Genomic DNA, 26329 nt, shown 5'->3' on the forward strand with positions numbered 1-26329 from the left:
CGCCGGCCAATCGGCGGCCCGGCCGAGCCAGGTGCGACTCCGGCTCCGCGGCCCCCGCCCGGTGCTCGCGGCGAGCCGGGCTTGTCTGGCTGCGCGTCCCCGGAGTCTGTCGGTGCCCGCGGGCCACTCGCCTGCAGAGGACGGTCCTCGATGGGTCCCGGGTGCGGGCAGAGAGAGCTGCGGCGCCTCAGCCCTGCGATAAAACGTTGGCAGCGCGGATCTGGCTCGCTGTGTCTCACTGCGAGGGGCTGCTGCTCGCCCGGTCCCCGACCTTCCAGATAGGCTTTACCTGTTCCCACAGTTCTGAGCCGCTTTGCTTGTCGAATTCTGCTCCGGTTCCACCTGTAAACCCGGAATTCTTTTAGCAATCTAATTCGGGTCTTGTTGCTTTTGCTTCAGCGATTCTCAAGAGTTGTGAATGGAACTGACATCTTCAGTAATCCATAATGAATGTAATTGACCATCATGAGATGGTCAGCGAAGAAACCCCGAACTGTGGAAACACCCCAGCGTCGATTAAGGTGATGCTGGGGCTGGAATGTGAGTGACAGACACCCACCCTGAAAGTGTTGGGTGGGCCACCACAAAAGTAGATGGTCAGCTGGGACCCTGGCCTCCCGACTTTCCAGAGCAGAGCTATAGAGCGGCTTCACTATTTAAACATAAATCGTGAGACCGCACCCCTTACTTTTGAATATTTTGTTTAGGAAGAGGAATGGTGATAAGGGGCTACTACAAAATGATGAGTGCCCATTGCAGGAACCGGCTTATCGCACTGGCATTTGCATACGTCCAGGAAGAACTGCTGCAGACCTGTGTGTGCCAGGGCTAATGCCTGGGGAAAGCAGGGATTCAGGAACTGATGGCTAGAAAAGGGAACCATACAAGTGAAAGTTGGCAGAGCCCAGCCTTACCCGCCCAGTGCATTGAGGAAGAAGCCACTAGCAGAGGAGGACACATCAGGCTAAAATTTCCATGTCATTTATGGTATTTAAATAGTACCCACGTCCTCAGTTTCCAATACATGACTACTAAGCAGGCTTATGGCGATAATTTGGCTTCCAAATGATTTACAGTCCATGCCTTTCTTAACCTCTTCAGAAAAGAGGACCAAAGACTCTAATTGTCTGTATGATCCTGTAATGAGAAGGTTGTCCTACAGTCTCTCCTTTGAAGGTGTTGTTTACAGAGAGATATTTGTTCAGAAATCATGTATTTTCTAGACTTAGATGGCTCATTGTAAGATGTCAATATTCATTTTTGGTAATATTTGTATATGTCTCTGGTGGTCTTAGATTATGCATTCCTAAGAGGCAAATTTCTGTTTTACTATTTGTAACACAAAACAAATGACCCAGAGACTGATATTGGAGTTCAAACTTCTGAATATCAGAAAAGCAAAGCAGCTGGCCACTGGCTTCTTACCTCTACCTCAGGCTGAATGGGCTGATCCTGTCTCCATGAGTTCTCACCAAGCCTCAGACTGTAACCTTTCCTCGTCTGGCTGGAGAATGATTGCTTCTCTGAGACCTTGCTTCTGTCTTCTATACTTCCTTAATGTTGGGATTGAAGGTGTGAGCTATAATTCTCCTTTAGACTGATTCACTCTTGTGTAGCTCTCCGTCTCTTAATTCTGAGTCCTAGAATTAAAGGTGTGTATCACCACCACCACCACCACCACCACCACCTGGCTTCTGACTGCTGGAATGGGATTAAAGGTGTGTTTCACCACTGCCTGATCTCTATAGCTTGAGTCTAACTTTGCTTTTCTGAATCCTCAGCCAAGCTTTGATAAATCATAAATAATATATCATTACAACTATTTCTTTATCCCTTTAGAATGATATCTGGGTGCAAAGCAGTTACTTAACTGAACTGTTTTCTCATAGTTTACTTTCTACTGCAAAGAATCGTGATAATGAAAGGTGGGCATTGTTTTATGCTATGGGGAGCCATGCAGAGGCCTGAGGGAAAGTAAGTGGTACGTATCTATCTGGTAGATGGGTGTGCCAGACAGAGGGGACAACAAACAGGGAAGGGCTCTCAGGAGAAGACACACCTGGAATAAAAATGGAGGACCGTTTTGCCTTGGGTAAAGATACTCCAAACCTGGGAAGTGACCAGTAAAGGTATAAAAGTGAAGAGGGTAAGGCACCCACACAGCAGAGTGGGAACTAGAGTTGGGTTATAGCCCAAGGCACAAGTGGTTTGGCAAGCGTTGGGGGAAGAGAGCAGATTCTCTGCGAAGCCTTTGTAACTCTGGGAACTTCAGTCAGTGGGAAGCGGGCCATGCTCTCGCAGCACAGACACTGACATCAGAACACAGAGGGAATTATTCACCAAGTTTTCTAAACTTGATGTGTGTGTTTATCAAATGTTGTGTGCTGAGTACCGGGGGATATCGTCAGCAGAATGGTGCTTGCCTGGCATACCTGAGACCTTGGGTTCAAGCTGTAGTACCACAAAAACAAAACACTGTGAACCACGTACATAAGATGTATTCAAATGTTAAAAAATTTTAATTGAAAAATTAAATTGCTTTTAATTAAAAAGAAAAACTTAAATAAATGCATGCAAAAGACAAAACATTGAAACAGTATAAAGTAGTGCATAATAACCACTGACGACACTTCTTCCCAGGGGTGCCACCACGACTGCTGTGTCTTTGGTTGTCCCTTCCCAGAATACAAAGTTCTTTACATCAACGCATGGATGTAAACCCCCTTGCCTCATTTTGTGTGTAAAATGGTACCTTACTCCATGGTATAGTGTGCACTTTGTTTTTGTTATACATTCTAGTCTAGTAAACATTCAGGTTTCTTCAAGGCTCTACCAAATTCTTTTGGATACAAAGCACTAGGAGCCAGAAGCCCTTGGACCTGTTCTCGACTCATTTCCTTGGCACAAATTTACACCTGTGTACTATTTAAGTCACTGTGACTACGGTTCACACCCAATCTCTTTGCCTATAGCACCTTCACCTCCCATTTAGATTTGTATAAGCTCATTAACCGGTCTTAATGCATTGACACCTGTCATCTTTCTCTAAAATATTTGACACTTGGCAGTTGGAGAGGTTGAGGAGAGGTAGATCACACCTGTAATGAACTTGATATGGAAGATCCTAATGATATTTCCAAACCACTATGATGCAGAATGTTAAGGATAGTCTTTATGCTATTCTCCAAATTAGGAACCAAAATTTGCATATATTTACAATATGCAATTTACCAGTGAGTACCCCAAGATTAAAATTTTACATACATTTTTACTTCTGGTTAAAATGGACATAGACTGTTATTATCTACCTGAGTGGGCCACAGGAGAGCCACTGTTCGGGCATCCTGGATATATGTGTGAAGGCAGTGCTGGGTTGGAGAACGTGACTTGGTGAGCTGAGTAAAGCAGATTGCCCTTCTGAATGTGGGTAGTCCTCATCCAGTCAGCTGGAGCTTTGAGCAGAATTAAAAGACTGCCCTCCCTCAATGGAGTAAGAGGGGTTTCCTCTTGCTTAATTTCTTTAAGCTGGGAGGTAGGTCTTTTCTGGCCCTTTGACTCAAACTGAAACAGGCTTTTCTTATATCTGGAGCCTTTCAGACTAGAATATGACCTCAGGGTTCCCTCTGAGGAATTTTTATCTGGAATTGTATCAGAACAAGCTTCAAAGGTACCCATGTCTCGTTAGTACTGACAACATTCTACAGCGGATCAAAAACAATGCTGCTCTCCTCTCAGTGGTTCTGATTCAGGAAGTCTTGGGTGAGTCTGGGGATCTCCACTCTTAATAAGCCTCTTAGGATGGCTGTAATGGAGGTGGTGAGACCACCTTGATTGAGCTGCAATGACCTTTGGGAGCAGGCCAGCATTGCTTCTTTTCCAGAATGAGATCTACTGTAGACTGGAGTACACAAAGCAGCCAAACTGCTGAGGGTCTCCTGGAAGAGGTGTGTATGTATGGAGGTATCTAGACTCATCCTCAAAGCTTGGGGAAGGGGTGCTGATGTGGTCTCCATAGTTTCCAACTCTACTCAGGAATCCAAATTATGCCCAGCACTGGTGAACTTGAAAATAAGCAGCAAAATCTCCAGATGACAGGAAAACTTGGATCTAGGAGACCATAGTACTCTTTGCCTTTTCCCTTCTTCCCTTTCACTGATAGCGGGCTAAGGAAGCCAAGTAGACCCACACAGATAATATGTTGTTTGGATATGGATGAATGTACACGGCTAAAGCAAATTCTGTCTGGGGAAATTCAGAAGAGTGAACTCCAGTCTGGTAGACGGCATCGATGACTGACTGGACATCTGTGTAGGGCATCTGGATGGGAAATCCTGTGACCTGGATAAGGTTAGCACAACACAAAGGCACATTACAGTCTAGAAGTCTGGAACTACCATTATCAGAAAGATCACAGAAGTCTTAGCGATGTGGCAGTCTTGACAATAACTGGCTTTTGTGAGTCACTGTCATATTCTAGATATAGTGGGTTTTTTGTTTGCTTGTTTGTTTTTGTTTTTTGAGACAGGGTTTCTCTGTGTAGCTTTGGAGCCTATCCTGGCACTTGCTCTGGAGACCAGGCTGGCCTCGAACTCACAAAGATCCACCTGCCTCTACCGCCCGAGTGCTGGTATTAAAGGCATGTGCCACCAACGCCCGGCTCTGGATGTAGTGTTAAATAAGCCTCAGATAACTGAATGAGGTAAGTTCTGAATCACCCGCACGGTACAGACCCAGTAGAGAAAAACAAGAATCTGTACTGCTGACACAGAACAAACGTGGACCCTCCAGATGGCAAACTGCTAACAACCGTCATGTTTATATTAAGTCACTACTGTGTGACAGTGTTAAGGGAATGTGGGTCTAAGTAATGTGATATAGTAGCACACAGATGACAACCATGAACCCTTGAGGGGAGCTTCCATTGCTCCCCTCGGGAGGGTTTTTCCAGGTCTTAAGTGTGCTCACATGCCCTTTCCATATACGCTGTCCTTTCTCTTGCCCACCTAATGCAACTTCATCAGTAGTATTTTCTGATCTGCCTCTAGTCCACCTGTGAATGCCCTTGATTGTATCTTTATTGTTTCCTGCCATAATTCCAGTGCTTAGCCTGGGTCCCCGCACAGACCAGAAACTGTTTAGCATTTAGTCAGCATTAGATGTTGAGTTAAATACTAAGAATAAACTTACTTAATCCTCACCATGATCACAAAACAGACAACTGCTTTTACCCCTGTGTTATCCAATGGACAAAAGGTGTAGCTGGGTTTGATGACTTCACCTGGGTTGACACCAGTGAATGGTCAAAATAGGATCTGACTACAGGCTGCAGGGCTCAATCTTGATCTAAGTATTGTCTACTATGCATCGTTAGTCTGATATTTTTACACAGAAGCTCCAAGCTTTAAACCTTGGCTTATATTTAACTATATTTATCTCCTTAATCACGAATTCTATAAAAAACAAAGAAAAATAAGAACAACCTCTTCCTAATTCCTGAATGGATAGTACCTGCAGACCCCTCCCTGACTGCTGGGATCCCCTGGGAGACATCTAGCTTCCTAGATGGTCGAGGGAGAGGTTCTCACTCTTGGACAACTGGGCCTTCTAAGAACCCAGGGGACCAGTTAATAGAGGACAGGTGGGGTGAGTGAAGGAACGCCGGTGCTAAACAAAGTAAGGAAAGGAGACTCTAACAAATGTCCACCTTATTTGTTTTTGGACTTGCTGAACGTGAGATGCCTTTTCATTCTCCAGGGAGATGTCAGTGCACTGACAATGGTCTAAGGTGAGGTTGGCTGTCAAGGTCCAGGCTGGACATAAAATTGGCAGTCATTTGCATCCAGAGATAACTGAACTTTCCTGGACTTCTCTTGCCCAGAAGCAATGAATGACTCAGAATCCAATAGGTTACTAGGGATCATTTCTCAGTTTCCTAGTTTCAGATTGGACATCTCTTTTCAAAGTTCACCATTTATGGTCATAAAACATACAGTTCTGAGAAAATGCCATGCATGTAATGTTGGTTCTATCACAACTTTTTGGTCTATAAGTAAATAGAATCCAGGCTGAAGGGCTCAATCTTGACCTAATTATTGTCTACTATGCACTATTAATCTGATATTTTTGCACAGAAACTCCAAGCTTTAAACATTGGCTTATATTTAGCTATATTTTATTTATAACTTTTATTCCAAGTTCTGTTAAAACAAAGAAAAATAAGAACAACTTCCTCTTTATTCCTGGTTGAATGGCACCTGCAGACCCTTCCCTAACACTCCTAACAGATCTCTCCTTTGTCTCCTGGAAGACATCTAGCCCCCTGGATGGTGGAGTGAGAGATTCTTCTCACTCTTTGGGTTTTCAACTCCTCTGTCTTTGGTGACCAAAAAAGAGGCATTTCAGAGATAGTTCAGATTGCTGTTATTTACCAGTTAACAACAGGTTAAAATCAAATATCATGTACAAATTAAATCATACAAACCCAATAAAACTGTAGCAGCCTTTCTAACTCACTGTCTTCAAATGAAGCAAAACTTCCCGTGTAAAACTCTAGCTTAGGAAGGATTTGTCGCAAAACAGAAGTGCACTGCCGATTCCATCGCGTAGGGTGCTTAGGTCGCCATTCCATCATTTTACATTTCAGTGCCCTTTCCATCCTGTGGTAAGAATGCAAAGATAGGGCTGAAAAGATGGCTCAGAGGTTAAGAGCACTGACTGTTATTCCAGAGGTCCTGAGTTCAATTCCCAGCAACCACATGGTGGCTCACAACCATCCGTTATGAGATTTGGTGCCCTCTTCTGGTGTGCAGATATACATGGAAGCAGAATGTTGTATACATAATAAATAAATAAATAAATAAAATCTTAAAAAAAAAGAATGCAAAGATAATGCCTTTGGCAAATTGTGACTCACTTAGTAAATGTCACAAGAACTTTGTCACTTCACAAATGAGAAAGAAACTTGAGATTTAGGAGGGAAGCAGTTATTTACAGTGAGGGGTGCCAGTTATGACTCACATTGACCAATCAAGTAGGGAGACGTAGGCTCTTATTGGCTAGGGAAGGCCAGAAGCTTCCATACGTAGCCAGAAATTAAATCTGCTAAGAGTATCTCTTCCAGACACCCAGGTACAGCAGTTGCTGTTTGACAGCACCTGTCATCTGATTACTGGCTGGCATTTTACCCATCCTTTGCAAAGGGCATAGTGTTTCCAAGAAATTGCCTTTTTAAAAAATCGGGTATCTGAGTCGGGCATTGGTTGCACACGCCTTTAATCCCAGCACTCGGGAGGCAGAGGCAGGCAGATCTCTGTGAGTTTGAGGCCAGCCTGATCTATACAGCGAGTGCCAGGATAGGCTCCAAAGCTACACAGAGAAACCCTGTCTCAAAAAAAAAAATCGGATATCTGGTCTGAGGTATTAGCAGAAGTGGGATTATTAGTTCAGTTAGTTCAGGATGTGGACTTGGAAGGAAAGAAGGCAAGGGACTAAATATGGTGGTCACACCCACCCATCCTCACTAGAATGTCATTCCACAGGAGCAGAGATTTAGAGCAGCCCTCTAATGGTGCTTGGCGGAACCTTACTGGGAAAAGGGAGAAGTGTGTAAGTTGGTTCACGGGTCCTGTGAGTGAAATGACCTTGTGGGGTCAAATCTATAGGTTTTATTTTAATTTATTTACTTATTTTTATTACATATACAGTGTTCTGTCTGCATGTGTGCCTGCACACCAGAAGAGGGCACCAGATCTCATGATAGATGGTTGTGAGCCACCATGTGGTTGCTGGGAATTGAACTCAGGACCTCTGGAAGAGCTCTTAACCTCTGACCCATCTCTCCAACCCCAGAATCTATAGGTTGTTATAGAGAAGCTACTGAGAGTCTCTTCTCACTTGAATTTACAGTGCAATTCCTGAGTTTATAATATGTTGGCTGAAGTGCTGGTGTGTTTCAATGGGGGCTGACATCAGAAAGCTTCAGCTTCTGATAATGATGCAAGTGGTGTCTGGACCCCTGAGCCTGTACTGTAAGTAGTTCTGGAAGCAATTCTAATGCAAACTAGTGAGGATCCCTTTCCCTACTACACTTACTGTTTTTCTAGAGAACTGGGGAATGGGGGCTGGAGAGATGGCTCAACAGTTAAAAGCACTGGTGCTCTTCCAGAGGACCCAGGTTCAATTCCCAGCCCCCACATGGCAGCTCACAACCATCTGTAACTCCAGTTTCAGGGGAGCTGAAGTCCTCTTTGGCTTGGCCTCTGTGGGTACCAGGCATGTATGTGATAAACAACCATACACATATATGCAGGTAAAGAGCTATACATATAAAATGTTAATAATTTTTTAATCTCAAAAAGAGGGTAGTAATGACTGGGGACAGAGTAAGCTTACATACTATCAAGAAAAGGAAGTGACAAGATGACTTTGGTCACACTGTTTCGATTGGCTGACAGTGGGTTACATGCCAGCCTGCTGCGTGAGTGTGAGCCCCTGCAGCAAGTCTGATTCAGAAGCTGCTGACACATGTGGAGTAGGAGTAAAGCCTTCTGTATAGACTATGACCCATTTGGGGCTTGACTGAGGCTCTCCATAAGGCAATGAACGTATAAATTTGGGGATTATCCAGGACTGACAGTGTTGTTGAGTGTTTGTGCTAGCCAGCTGAGATGTCTTCACCACAACAAGGGTCATGGCCATTAACCTTCATATCCTTCTACAAGGAGTTGGCTTTTGCTTTATTATGATCATAGGCTCATCAACTATCCACACTGAGAAAGTTTCAACCATGGCCTACGATGCCCAGAGTCAACGTAGACTGTCCTTTCAAGGGATTCTTTAGCTGGTAGAGGGACCATTTATCATGCTAACATTAAGAGATTGTGGTTCAGTAGGGCTAGCCATTGGGATCTCCCTTTTCATGCTTTTGTTGCTGAGTCTAATGGGCACTCTGAGAGGCTGGTTTAGATGACGAGGAGGTGACAGACAAGTGGTGGGTGGAAGGACACACAGTACCTGCTCTTCAGATCTTCTACCATGCCTTTGTTCGTATCACAATAAACTATTTCTTCAGGCTGAAATGTAGACAGCTCAAAGTTAGGAACATCCTAGAGACCACCCACCTTTAGAGCCCAGGCATCCCTGAAGTCCTGGGATTGGGAAAACAGGACCAAACTAGTCTCTCATGGTAAAAGCAATCTCGAATTCAAACAAAGATCACACATTTTCTTTGATTTTTCACACTACTTACTCAGCATGGGGGCAGGAGTATAAAAGACACTTTTCATGGGTAAGACATATGCTATTCTCATTTCTTCTTTGTGCAAGGATCTGGCATGCTTATTGATCTCAAAACACTAGTTTCTTACACTTATGGTGACTTTGGCAAAGTTACATAATATAACTTTGTTCTGATTCTCGGCTACTTTGATCATTAGAATGGGAACAATAGTTGGGCCTACTTCTTTGAAGTCTTAGAATGATTTTAAAATGAGGCAGTACCTGTAAAGCCTGGCATTTATGAAATGCTCAATAAATTCTAGATAATACTGTTACTCTTCTGACATGGTTTATAACTATCCTTTTCTGGGTCTATATTTCTTGTAGCTGGCAGGAACCAATTCCTTGTGTCTATATGAACCTGCATATAAACACACAGAAAATCCACTTCACACTCCCATCTCCAAACCTTTGCTCCACGCCACACCTCTAACCTTCAGTAAGGAGCAAGATTCTTCATGTTTTCTCTTTTCCTGTCCTGGGTTGGGCTTACCTCTCAAGTTCCTGCCTAACCCAGCTCTACCTTCCTCATGAGGTTCACTAGAGCTGTTTTAAGGGGTTGGGATTCCACAGTTGCTACTTTGTGTATTCTGAACTGGGGAACAGAGGCTACTGGAGGGATAGGGACAGGTGAACCCCAAAGTGTAATGAAAGTTGGCAAAAAGGAAACACTTGATAGGTCTCTAAATTCCCTAACTGGCCTCAGAACCAACCCCAGACATGTGAAATTGTTAAAAATGCAAGTTCTTAGCTCTTCTTTCATGTCCACTGAATCAGAAACTCATTTGCTTTAACAAGTCTCCAGGAGACTGACTGGAAAGAGATGCAGCCCAAAGGTAGTTAGTGCTTGCCTTCCACGCACAAAGCTCTGGGTTCAGTTCCAAGCACCATGAAAGGCAAGAGATACACAAGTTCAACAATCACAGAAGCTTTTGAAAACCTGTACTTGATTATGGTCTCCCATAGTGATATTGGCTTCTAACTTCCCTGAAGACTAAGGCTCCAGTCCCTACCAGCATTTTGCTTATCCTTTGACCTATCTCTGCTCATTCGGCAACCAAGATTCTGGAAGCTCCTAGAAAGACACTTCCTGGCCACTGCAGGTGGTGCTGTCTCTTGGAGGCCATTATTTTCCCAGAATCCCAAGGAGGCAAGTTCTGCTCACTTAGCTTGTCACTCACTGTCCTGAAACCCCTGAGTTCTCTTCCCTCCTCCTGCTGTGAGCTCCCCAAACACAAAAAACAAACCCACCCCCACACCTTCATGGCTTCTGCAGCAGCACTCATCACAAGCATGGGCTTAGCTTGGGGTTTAGCTGCTTGTTTTCCTCCTTGAAAACATAAGGTCAAAGAACAGGGACGCATCTTTTACTTTGTGGCAGCTACATCTAACACAACACCAACAGGAAACCACTACATACCACCTGGCTGGACAAGAAATAACTAAACAGACAAAAACAAAGCAAACAAAACACAAACCTTGGAACAGATTATTTTCTCTCTAGGAGGCAGCAGTGCCACAGCCTGGGCTAGAGAATGCTAGAGGAAGCATGGACGATAGACACTGTACATGTGGTTTGCTCAAGAAAGATAAGCACATTTCCCTTTTTAAAAAATGGTACTTCAAACAGGAAGTACAAAAATACATACATATACTTGATCTGTGTGGAGAATACGTAGAAGAATGCACAAGGAACTGGTGGACAGTAGTTATTTCTTAGGAGATGGAGAAAAAAGACTTTGAAGGTGGAAAAAAATCTATATTCCTTGGTATTCTTGACTTTGTTCCCTGTAACTATGCAATCCTTTTAATACTATGAGTGAAAGGTTCCAGCATTACACTGGCCTGGTCCTGTCACCTGGCAGAATCCACTCAGGCAGTACCCTGAGCAGCCCAGGGTTCCATGGAAACTAAGTCTGCACGCAGGTGTAAAGGACCCCTTTAAAAGACAGACCCCTGCCCACTTAGGCTCTCTTCTCCTACTCTCTTCTCTTTGCTGTCTTCTCTTCTCTCTCTTACTCACTTCTCTCTCTTGCCTTCCTCTCCTCCCCCTCCCCCACCTGGAATAAACTATGGTTAATGTATCTCTCGTTCTCACGTCTCATCTTGCGCCTTTTTTATATTTTTAAACTTAAACAAGTTAACAACAATGAGTTGCCTTGAATTCACAGACAATCACAGAGAATGATGTAATGAATACATACCCATCATATGGCCACTAGGCTATATATAATCATTGCATTCTTCTATATTTGTTTTAGATTTTTACTCATTAGTTTTACTTTATTTATTTAGCAGTAGTGAGAATTGAACCCAGGGCCTCATGCATGATAGGAAAAATGCTCTATCACTGAGCTACATCCCAGGCCCTTACTTTAGATTTTTTAAAAAAGAACAAAAATAAGATAGCTCTCCAAGTATAGGTAGTTATCAGCTATTGCTCCAGTGTCTGCTTGAATGTTGCAATACTCCCTGTCATGATGGTAATGGACTAAACATCTGAAACTGTAAACAAGACCCCAATTAAATGCATCCTCTTAAAATAGTTGCCTTGGTCATGTGTCTATTCAAAGCAATAGAACAGTGACTAAGACAGAAATTAGTACCAGGATAGTGGGGTATTGTGGTGACAGGCTTGACCTTATTGTTTTGTGGAGGATTGTGGAAGGATTTTGGAATTCTGGGCTAGAAAAGCCACTGAGTGTTGAGAGCCCAGTGGGCTATTCTATAGGCGCTTAGAAAGATAAGTGTGTTGAAAACAATGCAGATGAGTAGTGAAGTTTCAGAGGGAAGCCAAGACCGCCATGCCATTTGTGTGATGAATCCGTGGTGCCTGGTCAGCTGGGGCTGAAGAATCAGCTGTGGTTAACAAGAGACCAGAACCACTAAAGGAAAACTTTTGCTTTGCTGGGACAATGGATGCTGGTCAGCTGGGGCTGAAGACTCGACTGTGATGAAGAGGAGGCCAGCATCACTGATGTGAAATCTCCTGGAAGTTTTCTTCAGAGTCAGCACATATGTATACTCCGCTCTCTCTCTCCTTCCATGTATTCTGCCTTCTGATATTGTCCTTTTCACCCCCTCCAGTCTAAAGGTAACCTCTAACCTGAATTTGGCATTTAGCATTCCTATAAATGCCTTTCCAAATCTATTATATATACAAGTGTGTGTATGGGTATATACATATATACACAATGTAGTTTTCAAACTTAAGTGGTTTTGTACTTTGTGCATTATTTCACATACTCTTTACTTTTTTTAATATATATACTTTTATATCCCATTCTTGTTGATATGCATAGCTCTAGGCCAGCACTTCTCAACCTCGGCTAGAAATCGGGATTGGAATCTAGAAAATTACTGGTAGGCAGATTCACCCATACATTCTAAGGTAACACACACACAGAGACTGGGAGCTTCTGCAAACCGGTTCAAACACTTTCCAGTGCTGTGGAAGAATGCATTGTACGAGTATTTCACAGCTCACAGACCAATTTTCTAATTGTGAACTGTTTCTAATTCCTTGCTATTTCGTTCTATTCATCCACGCCATTTGACTCTCTGCTGACCGCTGGGGTTTTCTCCCTGGGCATGTTCTCCAGCGCACACAGCTAGAGGGTTAAACGGGTGGATCACAATGAGAGCATGTTTGACTGCATCACGTTATCAGGCAGCTTACACTGCCCTCGTTTCTCTGATTTTTGTTAACACTTGGTACGATCACACGTTCCATTTCCCTGATTACAAGTGAGGGTGCACATTTGAATTTCTGCTTCTATGAATTGTCTTTTGCCTATTATTCTCTTTCCCCCTCTTTCCTCCTCACTGCCCCCTTCCTTTTCTCTTGGCTCAAGGCTCCTACTTTGTGGACTTTATAATTGACTTCACTCTGGCACTCCATAGCCCTTCATCCAGGAGGTGCTACTGATCACAGGCACAGATCTGCTGGCCACAACAGTTCTGGTCCCCTGCCTCCTGGACACCAGAGCTGTTTCTTCCCATCTTATTTCTAAAGTAAGGAGAAGGAGTGCTCCACCACAGTCCTTGGCTTCAGAGGGGATGCCTGCTCCAGCTCCTTCTCTTGCTGAAGCCGGTTTAGACCTTGCTGCCAGCCTTGTTTCAGTCCCACTCACTTGGTGCTCTTCCTGTCCTGTTTTCATTCCACAAGATAACTGCTATGGTTTGGAGTCTGGAGAAACACTTATCAGTATTTATACTTGATCATCACCAGATGTAAAAACCTACTGTGCCATATCGAACATTAAATGCTGTATTTCTGATGGGGAAAAGGTTAGAAGATCTAAATAACATTCAAGATGACATTATTTTCTCAAGTTCTTTTTTTCTGCAGATACAGGAGAGGGGTCAAATTAACCCAAAGGCAATCTGGATGGCAGAGAAGATTCATTTTGGGTAACATTGCTGAGCAAGTCAACAACCAGGGACTGCCACAACTAACAAAGATTAGAAGTGACAGTAACTCTCATGCAGACATACTTGAGAGAGTATTTACCTGTACACTCTGGGCTTTTGTCCACTGAAAGTCTTTTGGCAGCAGCTGTTTCCAGAAGCTTTCTTTTGAATAGTCAAAATGTACAGCCATTGGTGTATTGTTTTGTTGAATATTAAACCAGACCTATAAAAACATTAACAAAAGGTCAGTGTAAGCCCATGGGAACACAAGACCCATATTGGCTAAGAACGGTGCAAATGCTGTTGAGCATATGTCCAAAGGAGGCACATTCATACCACAAGGGCGTTTGCTCAACTATGTTCACAGCAACATTATTTGTAATAGTCTAATCTTGGAAACAACCTAGATGCCCCTCAACTGAAGAATGGATAAAGAAAATGTGGTACATTTACACAATGGAGTACTACTCATCGGTAAGAAACAATGACATCCTAAAATTTACAGGCAAATGGATAGAACTGGGAAAAAAAAAAAAAAAACATCCTGAGTGAAGTAACCCAAAGCCAGAAAGTAACCAAAAACAAATGTAGTATGTTCTCACTCATAAGTGGATACCAGAAATAAAGCAGAAGATACCCAGCCTACAATCCACAACCCCAGAGAATCTTGAACCCTCTTCTAGAAACAGATGGAAGCAGATGCAGAAATCCACAACTAACCAGTGGACCAAGCTCCTGGAATACAATCAAAGTGAGGGAGAAGCAATAATACGGACAAAGGAGTCAAGACCATGATGGGGAAACCCACAGAATCAGCTGATCCGAGCTAGTGAGAGATCACTGACTCAGGTCTGACAAATGGGGAACCTGCATAACCGAACTAGACTCCCTTAATATAGATGACAATAGTGTGACTGGGACAATATATGAGGCCACTGGCAGTGGGTTCAAAATCTAAAACTAATGCACAAACTGACTTAGTGGAGCCCATTCTATATAGAGAGATACCTTGCTCAGCCTAGACACAGCCTTGTGAGAGGTGAGGAGGTGCCTTGGTCCTGCTTCAACGAGATGATGGGACAAACTTAGTAGACTTCCTAGGGGAAGCCTTACCCTCTCCAAGGAGCAGATGGAAGGGGGGGGGTGTTGGGGGAGCAGGAGGAAAGGAGGGAGGGGGAACTGTGATTGGAATATAAGAAATAGATTAATAATAATAAAAAAAGAATGGTGCAAATGTTCCAACCTGGTACTCAGCCAAGTGGCCGAAGCCAGGGTAGGCCTAAGGGAGGAGCGGATTCCAGAGTGCTGCAAGGGCTTGGTAGAGCCATCTTGGAAGCTCTATAGACTGACTTTAAGGGTAAAAGATGACCTGATCTCTGACCCCACAGACTCCCAAGTACCACCATTACAAAGTTCCTGGGTTATTCTAATGTGTGCTTGGGATAACATGAAGAAATAACTCAAAATATCCCCTTCATATACTTACATTTCTATCATTGAACAGACAATCCACACTTTGCAAGGGGCAAAATGGGTCAAACTGTTTATAACACTGCCCTGTTGATGGATTCCAAAGCAAAGACTCTCCAGTTTCTTGGGTCAATACATAAGCCACATGCCCCTGCAGAAGGAAAACGATTCAGTCATCTTTGCTGTATGTGTTGACCACCTTCATTACTCTGAGCTTTAAAAGTTTTTTGGGGGATGGTGGGGGTTAAAAACCTAGCTGCAAAAACAAACAAAAAACTCTGAAAAAAAAAAACAACAACAAAATCAAGGAAGACCCAGGTAGTATGAGGATTTAAATTAAGAAAACATGTGACTCAGTGACACCATTGGAGGTTCTGAAGGGTACACTGATGGAAAAAAAAAAAAGGTTACTCTAACAAAATCAATATACTATGATGACTCTACCAGACAGTCCTAAAGCATTTTGTGACAGCGTCACTTTTGTCTAATTTACACAAACGAGCTGTGGGGACTCACTTTGGTTAGAATACACTTGGAGACTAGGCAGAGTAGGGGAAGATAAACTGGCCTAAGGCTAAGAGGGAATCAGTATAGAAATTTAAAATCCACTAAATTAAAATTGAAAGCAAGACTTGGAACTAGAAGCGAAAGAATACAGGAAGGCAGTCTAATGAATCAGAAGCCTTGGCTGGGGAGCTGGCTCAGTGGCTAAAGACACTTGTCATGCAAGGCTAGTGACCTGGGAACTAACTCATGACAAAGTGCACCTTGGCATGCTCACCCCCAATACACACTAATAATAATAAATAAGCATTTAGAAAATATACTGAGAATTAGTTATGGGGCCAGTGAGTTTCTACCTGCTGACCCTCATCCCAGGAGCCTGTATGGAGGCAGAAGGAAAAAGCACCCTGAAGTCTCATGTGTGCCATGTACCTACTCAATAATAAGTACAATTTTACAGTTTTTTTTTCAAAAACAGCTATTTTGCTCCACATGTATCTTTTTAGTGTTGACACTTTTTTAGTGAAAAATAGATAATTCAAATAATGGTAATATTTAACATTTATTGTTTAGCCTAAGATTCACATTGATTTTCTTTTTAATTTACTCTCAACTCTGCGAGGATGGAATGTTTTTTGCCCCTCTTTAATGAGAAATCAGCGGTTGAGGGGGCTATGGTGATGGGGAGAAGCAGGATTCCATCTGTGCAGAGGCTGGGACCTGAGAGACAAGCAAAACTGAGCTCAGACCTAAGTGAAGCTGCTGGGTGTTAACACTTGTCCCCGAACCCAGCGAGGCTCATCACTGCTCTGTGTTGTGAACCCTGACGTCCCTAGTCTCTAGTCCAGAGCTCTTGCTCCTTACTATGCCTCCCCATAGAACTGAGGTGAAACCAGCCTCCTATGGAGTTACTTCCCATACAAATAAATGTATCTATTGAGATCTAGTTGTGTGTTTACTGCCACCTAGCGGCACTTACAACTACAGCAGGGGACCAAATGGGGCGTTAACAAATTTGACAAATAATAGTCGATGGCAAGGGATGCTGGGAAATAAGATATAGTGACAGAACAACAACAAAAAGACAGAAGGCAAGACTGGAAATGCTGACAGGTGGACAGATATCCATGTAGAGCTAAAGGACAGCTTCTGGAAGGATATATTCAGAAATACCTAAACTGAGTTGTAAAAATGTTTCCTATCAGTAAGGATGCATTTCTGGTCAGTTCTTGTGAGGTTAAATGTTTGAAGACACTATTGGCAAGCTTTTTTCAGGGTCTTACAGTGTAGCATCTGAAACCCAGAATAATGGTGGTGGATGAGGACAGCCGAAATTCCACGCAACTGATGCTGTATAACCCCTGAACCCATCCATTGCACATATGCCACAGACAGCTGCTGTGGGATGATGTAATTTAATAGCCCCTGTGGCCTTATCAGGCAGCGCTGTTTTACAAGTAGAAAAAAAGCTATTTTTTGCACTGCAGAAATTTTGGTGATCCACCATTATCCTCAAGTCACAAATGTTTGCCTGCGGAACTCTCTAGCTCATTGGAAGTCCACCAAATACGCAGCTTAAATCTGGTTTAGTTTTGTTCACATTTTCCCAGCACTTACTTCTAGGACTGAGGTCCCCAGGAGCACCAACGCCTTCTTTCCAAAGTACAGAAAGAAATTACAGAGAAGTATGGCATGCTCTTCCTTATTTCCAATAGCCAAACTAATGCAGCACTGGGCAAAAGAAAAGAAACAAAAATAATACAGTATATTCAGAAAGGAGGAAGGAAGAGGAGAAAGGAAAGAGAAAGTCAAGTAGACTAAACAACACATGTAGAGCCTTACACTCCCTTCAGTCTCAGGGTTGACTCGACCATCTGCTAACATGACAACAAAACCATGTTCTGGCTTCAGGGATGCATAGGACGAGGAGAACAGTAACTTAGAACACCAGGCCACTCTGATACTGGGACAGTTAATATTAATATTACATGGAGCGGCCAGACAATTTATATCCAAAATGAGGCTTTTGTGTTGAGAACAAATATTATGCTGCCCTGAGCTTCCGAGGAAGATAAGGAGTCACACAGGATCCGGGGGAAAGCTACAGTCTGCCCTGTACCAATATAGTTTTTGACTCAAAGACAGGAAGGAGTATGAGTTAGATGATGCCTAATCAAGAAGCATAATAGGCCGGGTGTTAGTGGCGCATGCCTTTAGTTCCAGCACTCGGGAGGCAGAGGCAGGTGGATCTCTGTGAGTTCGTAGCCAGCCTGGTCTACAAGAGCTAGTTCCAGGACAGCTTCCAAAGCCACAGAGAAACCCTGTCTCGAAAAACCAAGAAAAAAAAGAAGTGTAGTAGAAACTTCTTTACCCTAAAGTGCCGAACAGCTGAGCTCCAGGCCAGAGATCAGACACAGGTGCCAGGTGTGACTGCATAGCAAGAAGATGGGGATGGCAGGACAGGAAGAATGGTGGCCTACACCTCATCATGTTCTGTTTGGTCCCTAGAATTTGTTTGTTTTATTTTTTGAGACAGGGTTTCTCTGTATAGCCCTGGCTGTTCTGGAACTTGCTCTGTAGACCAGGCTGGCCTTGAACTCACAGAGATCTACCTGCCTCTGCCTCTGGAGTGCTGGGATTAAAAGCATGTGTCACTGTGCCTGGCCTTAGTCCTTAGTGAAAGACCCCCGCCCTTAGCTTTTTCTTTTAAGGTTGCCTCCTCCTCCGGTCAGCAGCTGGCGGAGCGTGCGGGGAATACATCCTCCCCTGCACTCCCCGACCCTTGATCCCCACAGCTGCCGGCTCTCACTTCCCCACCGCTGCGCAAGGCCGGCCCCGGCCCCCGAGGGATCGCTCCGTCCCAAGGTCAGCCATCTGGACGCGGCAAAAGATAAAGGCCGTTTCGCCTGACTATTACTGTGCCTTTTTCCCCTATAAAAGGACTCCCCTTCCGGGGCTCGGGGCTTGGCCTAACAGAAGCTAAGCCCCCGGGTACGCGCGCCACCAATAAAACCTCTTGCTTTTGCATCCAAAGTTCGTGGTTTCGCTGATTCCTGGGTGCGGGTCTCCTTCTACGAAAGTACCTCTTCACGGGTCTTTCACTTAGAATTTCTTTAAAGGAAAATTTTGTGTAAAACTCTGGATTTCTGGCTTCTGCTGAAAAAAATTCTAAAGATGTGGCTTAAGTGTTCAAATGATGGCTAGCTGTTAGGTCTCCAGAAATGAGCTCCAACAGGAGTATTTCTGGTGCTTAGATAAAAGTTAGCATTCTTCAGGAACTTGTGAAACTGGTTCCCATTTGCCAAAGGAGTCATTTCCCTCACCTCTGGCAGAAGGGACACATGGCTGCCTGTGGTGCCTACCACTATATCAGAGCACATGCTTACCTTCAGGCTTCCTCCTCAGCATCTTAAGTACCTGCTACACATTACAAAGTCCACACTAGCATCCTAGTCCTTCTCACCCCCCCACCCTAATCTCCCTTCAGCTCTTGGGTTTCCCTCCTTGAACTACTCATCCTTCTTACAACCTGGCTATTCCCACTATTCTCTCTTATGTACTTTTCTCTATCTCTTGTTATCTTCTTACTCTCTCTCTCTCTTATTCCCGCTATTGTCTCTCTTATGTACTTATTCTCTCTCTCTCTCTCTCTCTCTCTCTCTCTCTCTCTTATTCCCACTAGCTCTCTCTTATTTTCACTATTCTCTCTGTTACCCTGTATCTCCTGTCATTCTTCCCTCTCTCGCACATAGTCCCTGCGAGAGACCGGGGACACTTTGGGGAAGTGACACGCTTGCTGTGGATATCATTCTGGACATTTCCACAGAGATAATCCACAGGGCTCTCTGGAGAATATCATGATACTGCACTGCTGGAATATTCCCATGAAATAAAAATACTCATGAGGAATTCCTTTGCATTTTTTGAAAACAGATCATCTTAATGATGTATATCCATAAATTATTAGGGAGCTGGGAAGTATATACAAGTTATCAAACACTTTCATATTTGACAAGGCAGAACACTGTACAAAGAAGTGCTACTTTAAGACAAGTGAGAAATATTACACATTTTAACTATAAAATGCCATGTGTTACCTCTGATGTCATCCATATATCAAAACCATCATTTTCGTCCAACGTTTCTGTTGTGAAAGGAATCAAAGATACAAATCGGGCGATAAGGTCCTGGAATAAGATAAACTGACAGTCACTGAGCATGTCCGTTGTCTAGCAGGCAGCTTCACAAGTGTTCTCTCTCAGAGCATACTACAGGCCTCTCAGGGAACCTAGGTCCAAGCTCAGAGTGATGATGTAACTTGTTCAGACTCACAAAGGTAATATGCTATGGGAGTAGGGCCCCAAATGCCTGAGCCAGAGACTCCTTGCTAGGCATTATGTTTTATTGTAATACATTATTAGAATTTAAAATACTACAACACTGCAGCAACAGGTCAACATTTTTAAAAGGTGTGAAACAGCGAAGGCTCGACTGGCTCTTGCTTCAGAATCTTTCTGAATTCCCTTTCTTATAAACTTGCATTTGAAAGGGGAAAATTAATAAAAGTCTAAAACCCAGACTCCAAAGCCCAAAAAGAAAACTCTGAGTTCCCAAAAGGCAGCCCAGCAGACACGGTTAAACAAAGGTCCACAGGACTCAAGCCCTTAGACCAGATATCACACCCTAGAATGGCGTCCACATTCCTCTGGTCCAAAGAGGATCAGATAGTTATCAATTGTAGAAGTCCCCAGCCCAGGAGACAATGAACAAACTCATTTCCTCTGAGCATCCTGCTTAATTGCATCTTGCCTGAAGCATACAACCATTGCCCTGTCCTGTGTAACCACGCAAGTTCTGTAATCTTGGGGCTTCCAGCCCTACAATTTTGCCTTATAAAAGTACCCCTCAGTCAAAAGTGGGTACTCCATTTGTTCCTGAACGAATGGGGTCCTTGCTGCAGCTCGTATCCTTGAGTCAATAAAGAAACCTTTGTCCTTGCATTCGGTGAGTCATCTCCTTGTTGGTGGGTTCTTTTGGGGTTCCGAAATCTGGGCACAACACATTAAGCTGCTGCAGCTGGATACAGATGTGGCCTGCTTCCTCGGCAACAGAAGTCACACTGAGGATTTCCCCTCCCCACTAGAATGCTGCAGACTAAGACTCAAAAGGAAGAAAGAAGGACAACACAAAAAGCTCTTTAACATTCGAAGTGATGTGTAGCATGTCCTTTATGCACAGCCGTGACTTTTTGCACTGATGACTTCCTATGTAAGTCACATGCTCCACAATGCTCCATAAGGAAAGGAGAGTACCGTTAGCTTCATGCATTTGAGTCACAGGCCCCACAATGCTTCATGAGCATCCGAGAATACACAAGAATACTGTCAGCCCCAGGGCAGTGGGTGTTAAGACCAACCAGCATGAAGAAACCACAATGGAAAAGCAGAATACAGTAAAAGCAACCAAGACCCAGGCTTTGAGTTTTAGCCCAAAGGGTCCTCCTAAGAGAGCTTTGTAACTTACAAACAACACAAACTGTCTGAAGAGAACAAGTCGCCTAGATTGATCCCCAACTAAAAGACGTACTTGATTCTTCACACAGGCTCTGTAATCTCTATGAAACTGAAAGAAAGAAAAAAATCATAACTCACAAGGGTCGCATTGGAATCATGAAGAAATATATCCAGAAGTTGCTGTGGTGGGTTCAACGCCTTGATAAATCTTGTGACAAAGACCTGCATCCCTTCACCATTAAAAACGGTGGTCACCACTCTTCGGTTGGGAAACATGGCCTTACAGTTCCTGGTAAAAATCTGTGCTCGCTGCAAAACGTCTATTTGATCTGAAAACTGGAATCAGATTTTAAAAAGTTCAACACTGTATTGCTCCCTCCCCCCTTAGAAAATAAGAGAAAAACCAATGTTTACTTCTGATATCTTTGAAATTTACACTGTTTTTGATAATTTGTTTCAGAATAATTTGGTTTGAGACCTACCTCATCTAGTTTCGGGTTGAATGTGATATATGATATCTGAGGTTCAATTGTAGCAAAAATATTTAGGAAGGTACATTCTTTTGGGTTCTGCCCACTGCAGTCTTCTCTAGGAGGGACATAAGTGTTGCTCCAGGTGTACCCAAGCAAAATGGGTGGGATGTTCACTTGAAATGTTCCGCTAATCTGAAAGAACACGTGATGAGAATCAACATCAGCCAAGCCTATATCCCAGATCAGTCTCCTCTCCAGGACAGCCGGGCTTACAGAGACGTGGGCTTCTGCTGGGGAATCACCAGGCTCTCTGGGGTGACCAATGGGCACTCGTGACTGTAAGGATTCAAGCACTATGTTAGCCTGCCCCTGTCACCTGGCAGAATGCACTCAGGCAGTACCCTGGTCAGCCCAGGTACAAAGGACCCCTTTAAAAGAAAGACCTCTGCCCACTTATGCTCTCTTTCTGCTCTCTTCTCTTTCCTGATCTCTCTTCCCACTGTTCCCCTGGGGCAGACAGGACTTTTTCTGTCTCCCTCTTCTCTTCTGTCCTCTGTCTCTGTGTCTCTTTCCCTTTTTTTCTCTTTCCTTCCCCCTTCCCTCCCCTTTCTAAAAAAACTTAGCATTTAAGCTCAGTCTGCCTGGTATGTTTGTCTCTCTGCCTCGGTCACCCTCGCCCTTCATGGAATACGCCAAGGTGCCCCTCGCACTTTGTCCTAACGCCGACACCTTGGATCCCCGACCAATATGTATTATGCAAAGAGAGGAAAAAGTAAGCCAAGAAAGAACCAAAGTAGTAGGTTACCACACCACAGTGATAAAAGTTCTTAGGAAACCTAATTTAAGGGGCTGGAGTGATGGCCCAGTAGTCAAGAGTGTGTGCTGCTTTTAGAGGGGTCCCTAGTGCCTATGTCAGGGGGCTCACAACAGCCTTCAACTCCAGCCCCAGGGGATTTGATGTCCTCATCTGCTCCCATGAGCACATATCACCACACATATACAGAATCCAAAGAAAATAAACCTTAAAACAAGAAAAGTCTAATTTAGGCTCAAAGAAGATGCTGCAGTGTGTGTGCTGGGGGAAAATGTGAGAGCAGGAAAACCAGCCCCAAGGAAGTTGGCGGAGGAGACAGTGAATCATGGTGGTGGCAGCAGCTAGTGGCTACAGAGTCCTTGGTGCAAGCCCCTACACCAAGTGCTGGTGCAGGTTCTTCTATCCAGTGAGGCGGCTACTGCCCTTACCTTTATTTGAGCTTTGGAGAGTTGATGTAATTTATGAAAGACCTCCAGATCTGTTCATCCTTGAAACCCATACTTCTAAACTACCTGTCCATCATACAGCCTGGTCTGAATCGAGAGATGCCTGCAGAGAGTCACAACTATAGGAAGCCCTGTGCCTCTGACCACTCAGATTTTTATCAGTAATATGTTCCATCAGGGCTTTGTGTGATTGCCCATAACACCTTTCTATCTTCTAGCTATTATGGATTATCTTCTTTCTTAAAAAAAGAAAAAAAAAAGTCAACAGTTTCTGTTGGCACCATGACGGAAGGGCTGTGGTCACATAAATAAGCCGTAAGCGGAAGTCTGCATGGCTGAGGAACTCCCTCCCTGACACAGGCAGTGGCTGTCCTGTTTCTCCCTGCCTCTGCTCACCACAGCTGCGAAGCTGGAGCTGTGGTGAACAGTTCGCAGCTCTGAGGATAGGGGACACATAACGAGGAAAGTGGAGCAGGAAAATAAAAGCAGCTTGGGTGCTTGATGTCATCCTTGAGCAGCTGCCCCTGGCGTCTAGACTTCTTTATGGGGAGGTGAGCAGAACCCTGACTGATGTCAGCCACACTGGGGCTTCTGTTGCACCTGGTCTTTTCAAGTCCTAACTAATGTACGTGTGTAGGGAGCCGTTTCCTGCATTCTCCATTACAATGATGGTGCCTGAAGACACCAAAATGTAAATTACTTCACAGGCGCGATCCCACTACTGATCAGCACGGGAGTTTTGACCTGCTCCGTTTCCGACCTGGGCCGGTTCACCCCTCCTTAGGCAACCTGGTGGCTCCCCGCTCCCGGGAGGTCACCATATTGAGACGCTTGGCCGCGGTATGCCCCTGAGCTTTAATGTTTATGAGGCAGGCTTTAAAGCCCCAGGCATTCCAGGCCTAATATGCATGGCCTTTTCCCCTAAGACTGGGAAAGCCATCTGTAATTTTCTCCGCTCCTCTGATGGTAAAAAGGAGTGGGTACCAAATAATGGGGGTGCTGATGGAAGTACACCCGCTGGATTAACAGGCGATGGCCTCATATTTGCTTTCACTTTTGGCAGCCGATATCTATCGGGGTGGTATCGTGCTGCCTCCTCCTCTAGCTCTGCTTCCTTGCTAGAGTCTAAAATCTCAGAGTCTGAGCTGCTCAGCTCCAAGGCCTCTAGTTTCATTGTAGGGCAGAGGCTAGGTTTTGAGTCTTTATTTCTCTTAAATTTACCGGGGTGTGACCGGTTATCCCCTATTTTCTCTCCCTCCTTTTTTGTTTCTTTTTCACCTAGCTGAGCTGTTTCCTCTAAAACTTTATCTCTTGAGCTTTTAGAGTCATCAGAGCTATCAAGATTTAAAGCTTTAAACTTATTTACAGAATCATCTAACAAATTATTCACTCCCTTGTCATTAGACATCCCAGGAGGTCCTTTTTTCTTATTTGTTGTTGTTCTTAACAAATTATTCACTCCCTTGTCACTAGACATCCCGGGAGGTCCTTTTTCCTTATATTTTATTGTTGGGCGCGCCCCATCTCTCACCACATTCGGTTTCTGATATGTAATTCTGGACTTCTTTAAGATTGCTACAACAGTGAGAAAGGTCAAAATAGCTCCTAGTAAAAGCACAGAAGCCTCTATATTAACCTCCCAAAATAGCAACATTCCCAAGCCAAAGTCCAGAAAAAACATACCTCTCCGAATTTACCACCCTGCAGTTCTGAATCCGCCCCGTTAGAGGGGTCTCCGCAGTGCCGGAGATGTTCATATGTTCCCGGGTTTCGGCACCATATGTCCCGCGTGCTGTATGTTCTCGCCGGCAAGAAATACACGCAGGACACTCGGATCCTTCTGCAGACAAGCTTTAATGCATCTTGAGAGTTGGGAGAGCATAAGCTTACCAGAGCAGAGACTCTGAACCAAGAATCCCTTTCCTTAATAAAGGCTGGCAAGCAGCCGCCTGGGACGTGTTACCCTATGAATGGCTTCAGCTCCTCAGGCCAAATGAGCCACGGGATAGGCAGAGATCAAAGGAATGGAGATTACCCAGCGCCTGTGAAGTAATTTACATTTTGGTGTCTTCAGGCACCATCATTGTAATGGAGAATGCAGGAAACGGCTCCCTACATACGTGTGGTTCATTTTCACTCAGACGCCCTCAAATACTTGTTGAATTCGTTGAAATATTTACTTCAACAAGTCAAACACGTAAGAAAAAAAATGTAATCAAACTTTTCTTTGGGCCACCAGTTCACAATAACAACATGGAGACTTATTGTGATTCATGAAAGCTCAGCCTTAGCTTAGGCTTGTCCCACTAGCTCTAATAAATTAACCTGCTTTCATTAACCTATATTTTACCATGTAGCTTTTACCTTCCTTTCATTCTGTATGCCCAACGCCCTCCGTGTCTCATTAGCATCTCCCCTGAACCAAGAGTATCTCCTACTTCTTCTCTCTGTCCAGGAGTCCTGCATATACCTCCTGCCTAGCTATCTCCCATTCAGCTTTTTATTAAACCAACCACAGCAATATATCTTCACACAGTCTACACAACAAAATAAACAAGTCACTGAAACACTCTCCTCCTCTTCCCCTACACCTCCATTGCCCCAGCAGCCCAGGCAGGGGAGGTCCTGATACTCTTTACCACCGGAACACTACAGCACACCACACTACACCAAGTGTTCACATCCCCATCCTGACAATGAACTTGTGGCAGGAAATTCACTTCTGACTTCAAATCCTCAGTGTCTGGCATGGCTACCGGGGTTTCAGGCACCCTGCTTAAGATCTTTCAGTAAGGAAGCAACTGAGCCTAAAGCGGAGCCTGGACAGGAGTTTCACACTCGCTGGTCATGCCGGCTCACCACTGCTATTGAACCTAAACAGTGGTGCCCCCGAGGGTCTTGCAAAGGCCAGTTCTCATCATTAACCTTGCAAGGCTGGTTAGACGAAATTCTTGGCACCTGGGCCTGGTCTTCAAAGGCCTTTATGCAAATTTTGCTTTATGATTTGGGAGTAGCTTTTTTTTTCTGTCTTAGTAAACACTTTAAAAATGCAAGAGGTAAATTTGCAGGCACTTCCTATCAACAGCCACACTCTGCAAACACTCTAAACCCCACAGCACTGGGTAATATAGGGTCATTTTAATAACCATATAACCTGTCAGTCACAGACTCTAACTCAAAAACATCAGAAAGTGCTTTTACTAGACAGAAACACATCTTGGAATCATTAGCAAAGAACTTTTTTGTTACCTCAGACTGTTGCAGAAGGGCTGAGAAGGGGAAGCTGATGGAGCCCAGCCAGTTCTTTTGTATGTAAGCATGAGTACTGCAGCTCTTGAGACAATGGTCCTGTTAAAGCAAATTTAAGGTAAACTCACAAAAATGGCAGGATACTTTCACAAACTCTTAGGTAGCTGTAAC

General features: G+C 44.0%; 1 protein-coding gene across 2 annotated transcripts in view; it reads right to left on the reverse strand.

Moving 5' to 3' along the window:
• Positions 1–2507: 2507 nt before the first annotated feature.
• The window catches only part of Cc2d2b (coiled-coil and C2 domain containing 2B), an 88170-nt gene continuing 64348 nt past the window's right edge, over positions 2508–26329 (reverse strand). For both annotated transcript variants that reach the window (XM_035441837.1, XM_027407355.2), the window contains 10 exons: positions 26159–26257; positions 21659–21841; positions 21315–21512; positions 19761–19850; positions 17281–17394; positions 15176–15310; positions 13790–13912; positions 9013–9071; positions 6482–6656; positions 2508–4338 (listed from right to left, as the gene is read on the reverse strand). In XM_035441837.1, the coding sequence (XP_035297728.1) occupies positions 4150–4338; positions 6482–6656; positions 9013–9071; positions 13790–13912; positions 15176–15310; positions 17281–17394; positions 19761–19850; positions 21315–21512; positions 21659–21841; positions 26159–26257 (1365 nt within the window). In that variant the 3' untranslated portion in view covers positions 2508–4149. The remainder of the gene's footprint in view (positions 4339–6481; positions 6657–9012; positions 9072–13789; positions 13913–15175; positions 15311–17280; positions 17395–19760; positions 19851–21314; positions 21513–21658; positions 21842–26158; positions 26258–26329) is intronic.

The sequence above is a fragment of the Cricetulus griseus genome, chromosome 3, assembly GCF_003668045.3.
Source record: "Cricetulus griseus strain 17A/GY chromosome 3, alternate assembly CriGri-PICRH-1.0, whole genome shotgun sequence".
Lineage (NCBI taxonomy): Eukaryota > Metazoa > Chordata > Mammalia > Rodentia > Cricetidae > Cricetulus > Cricetulus griseus.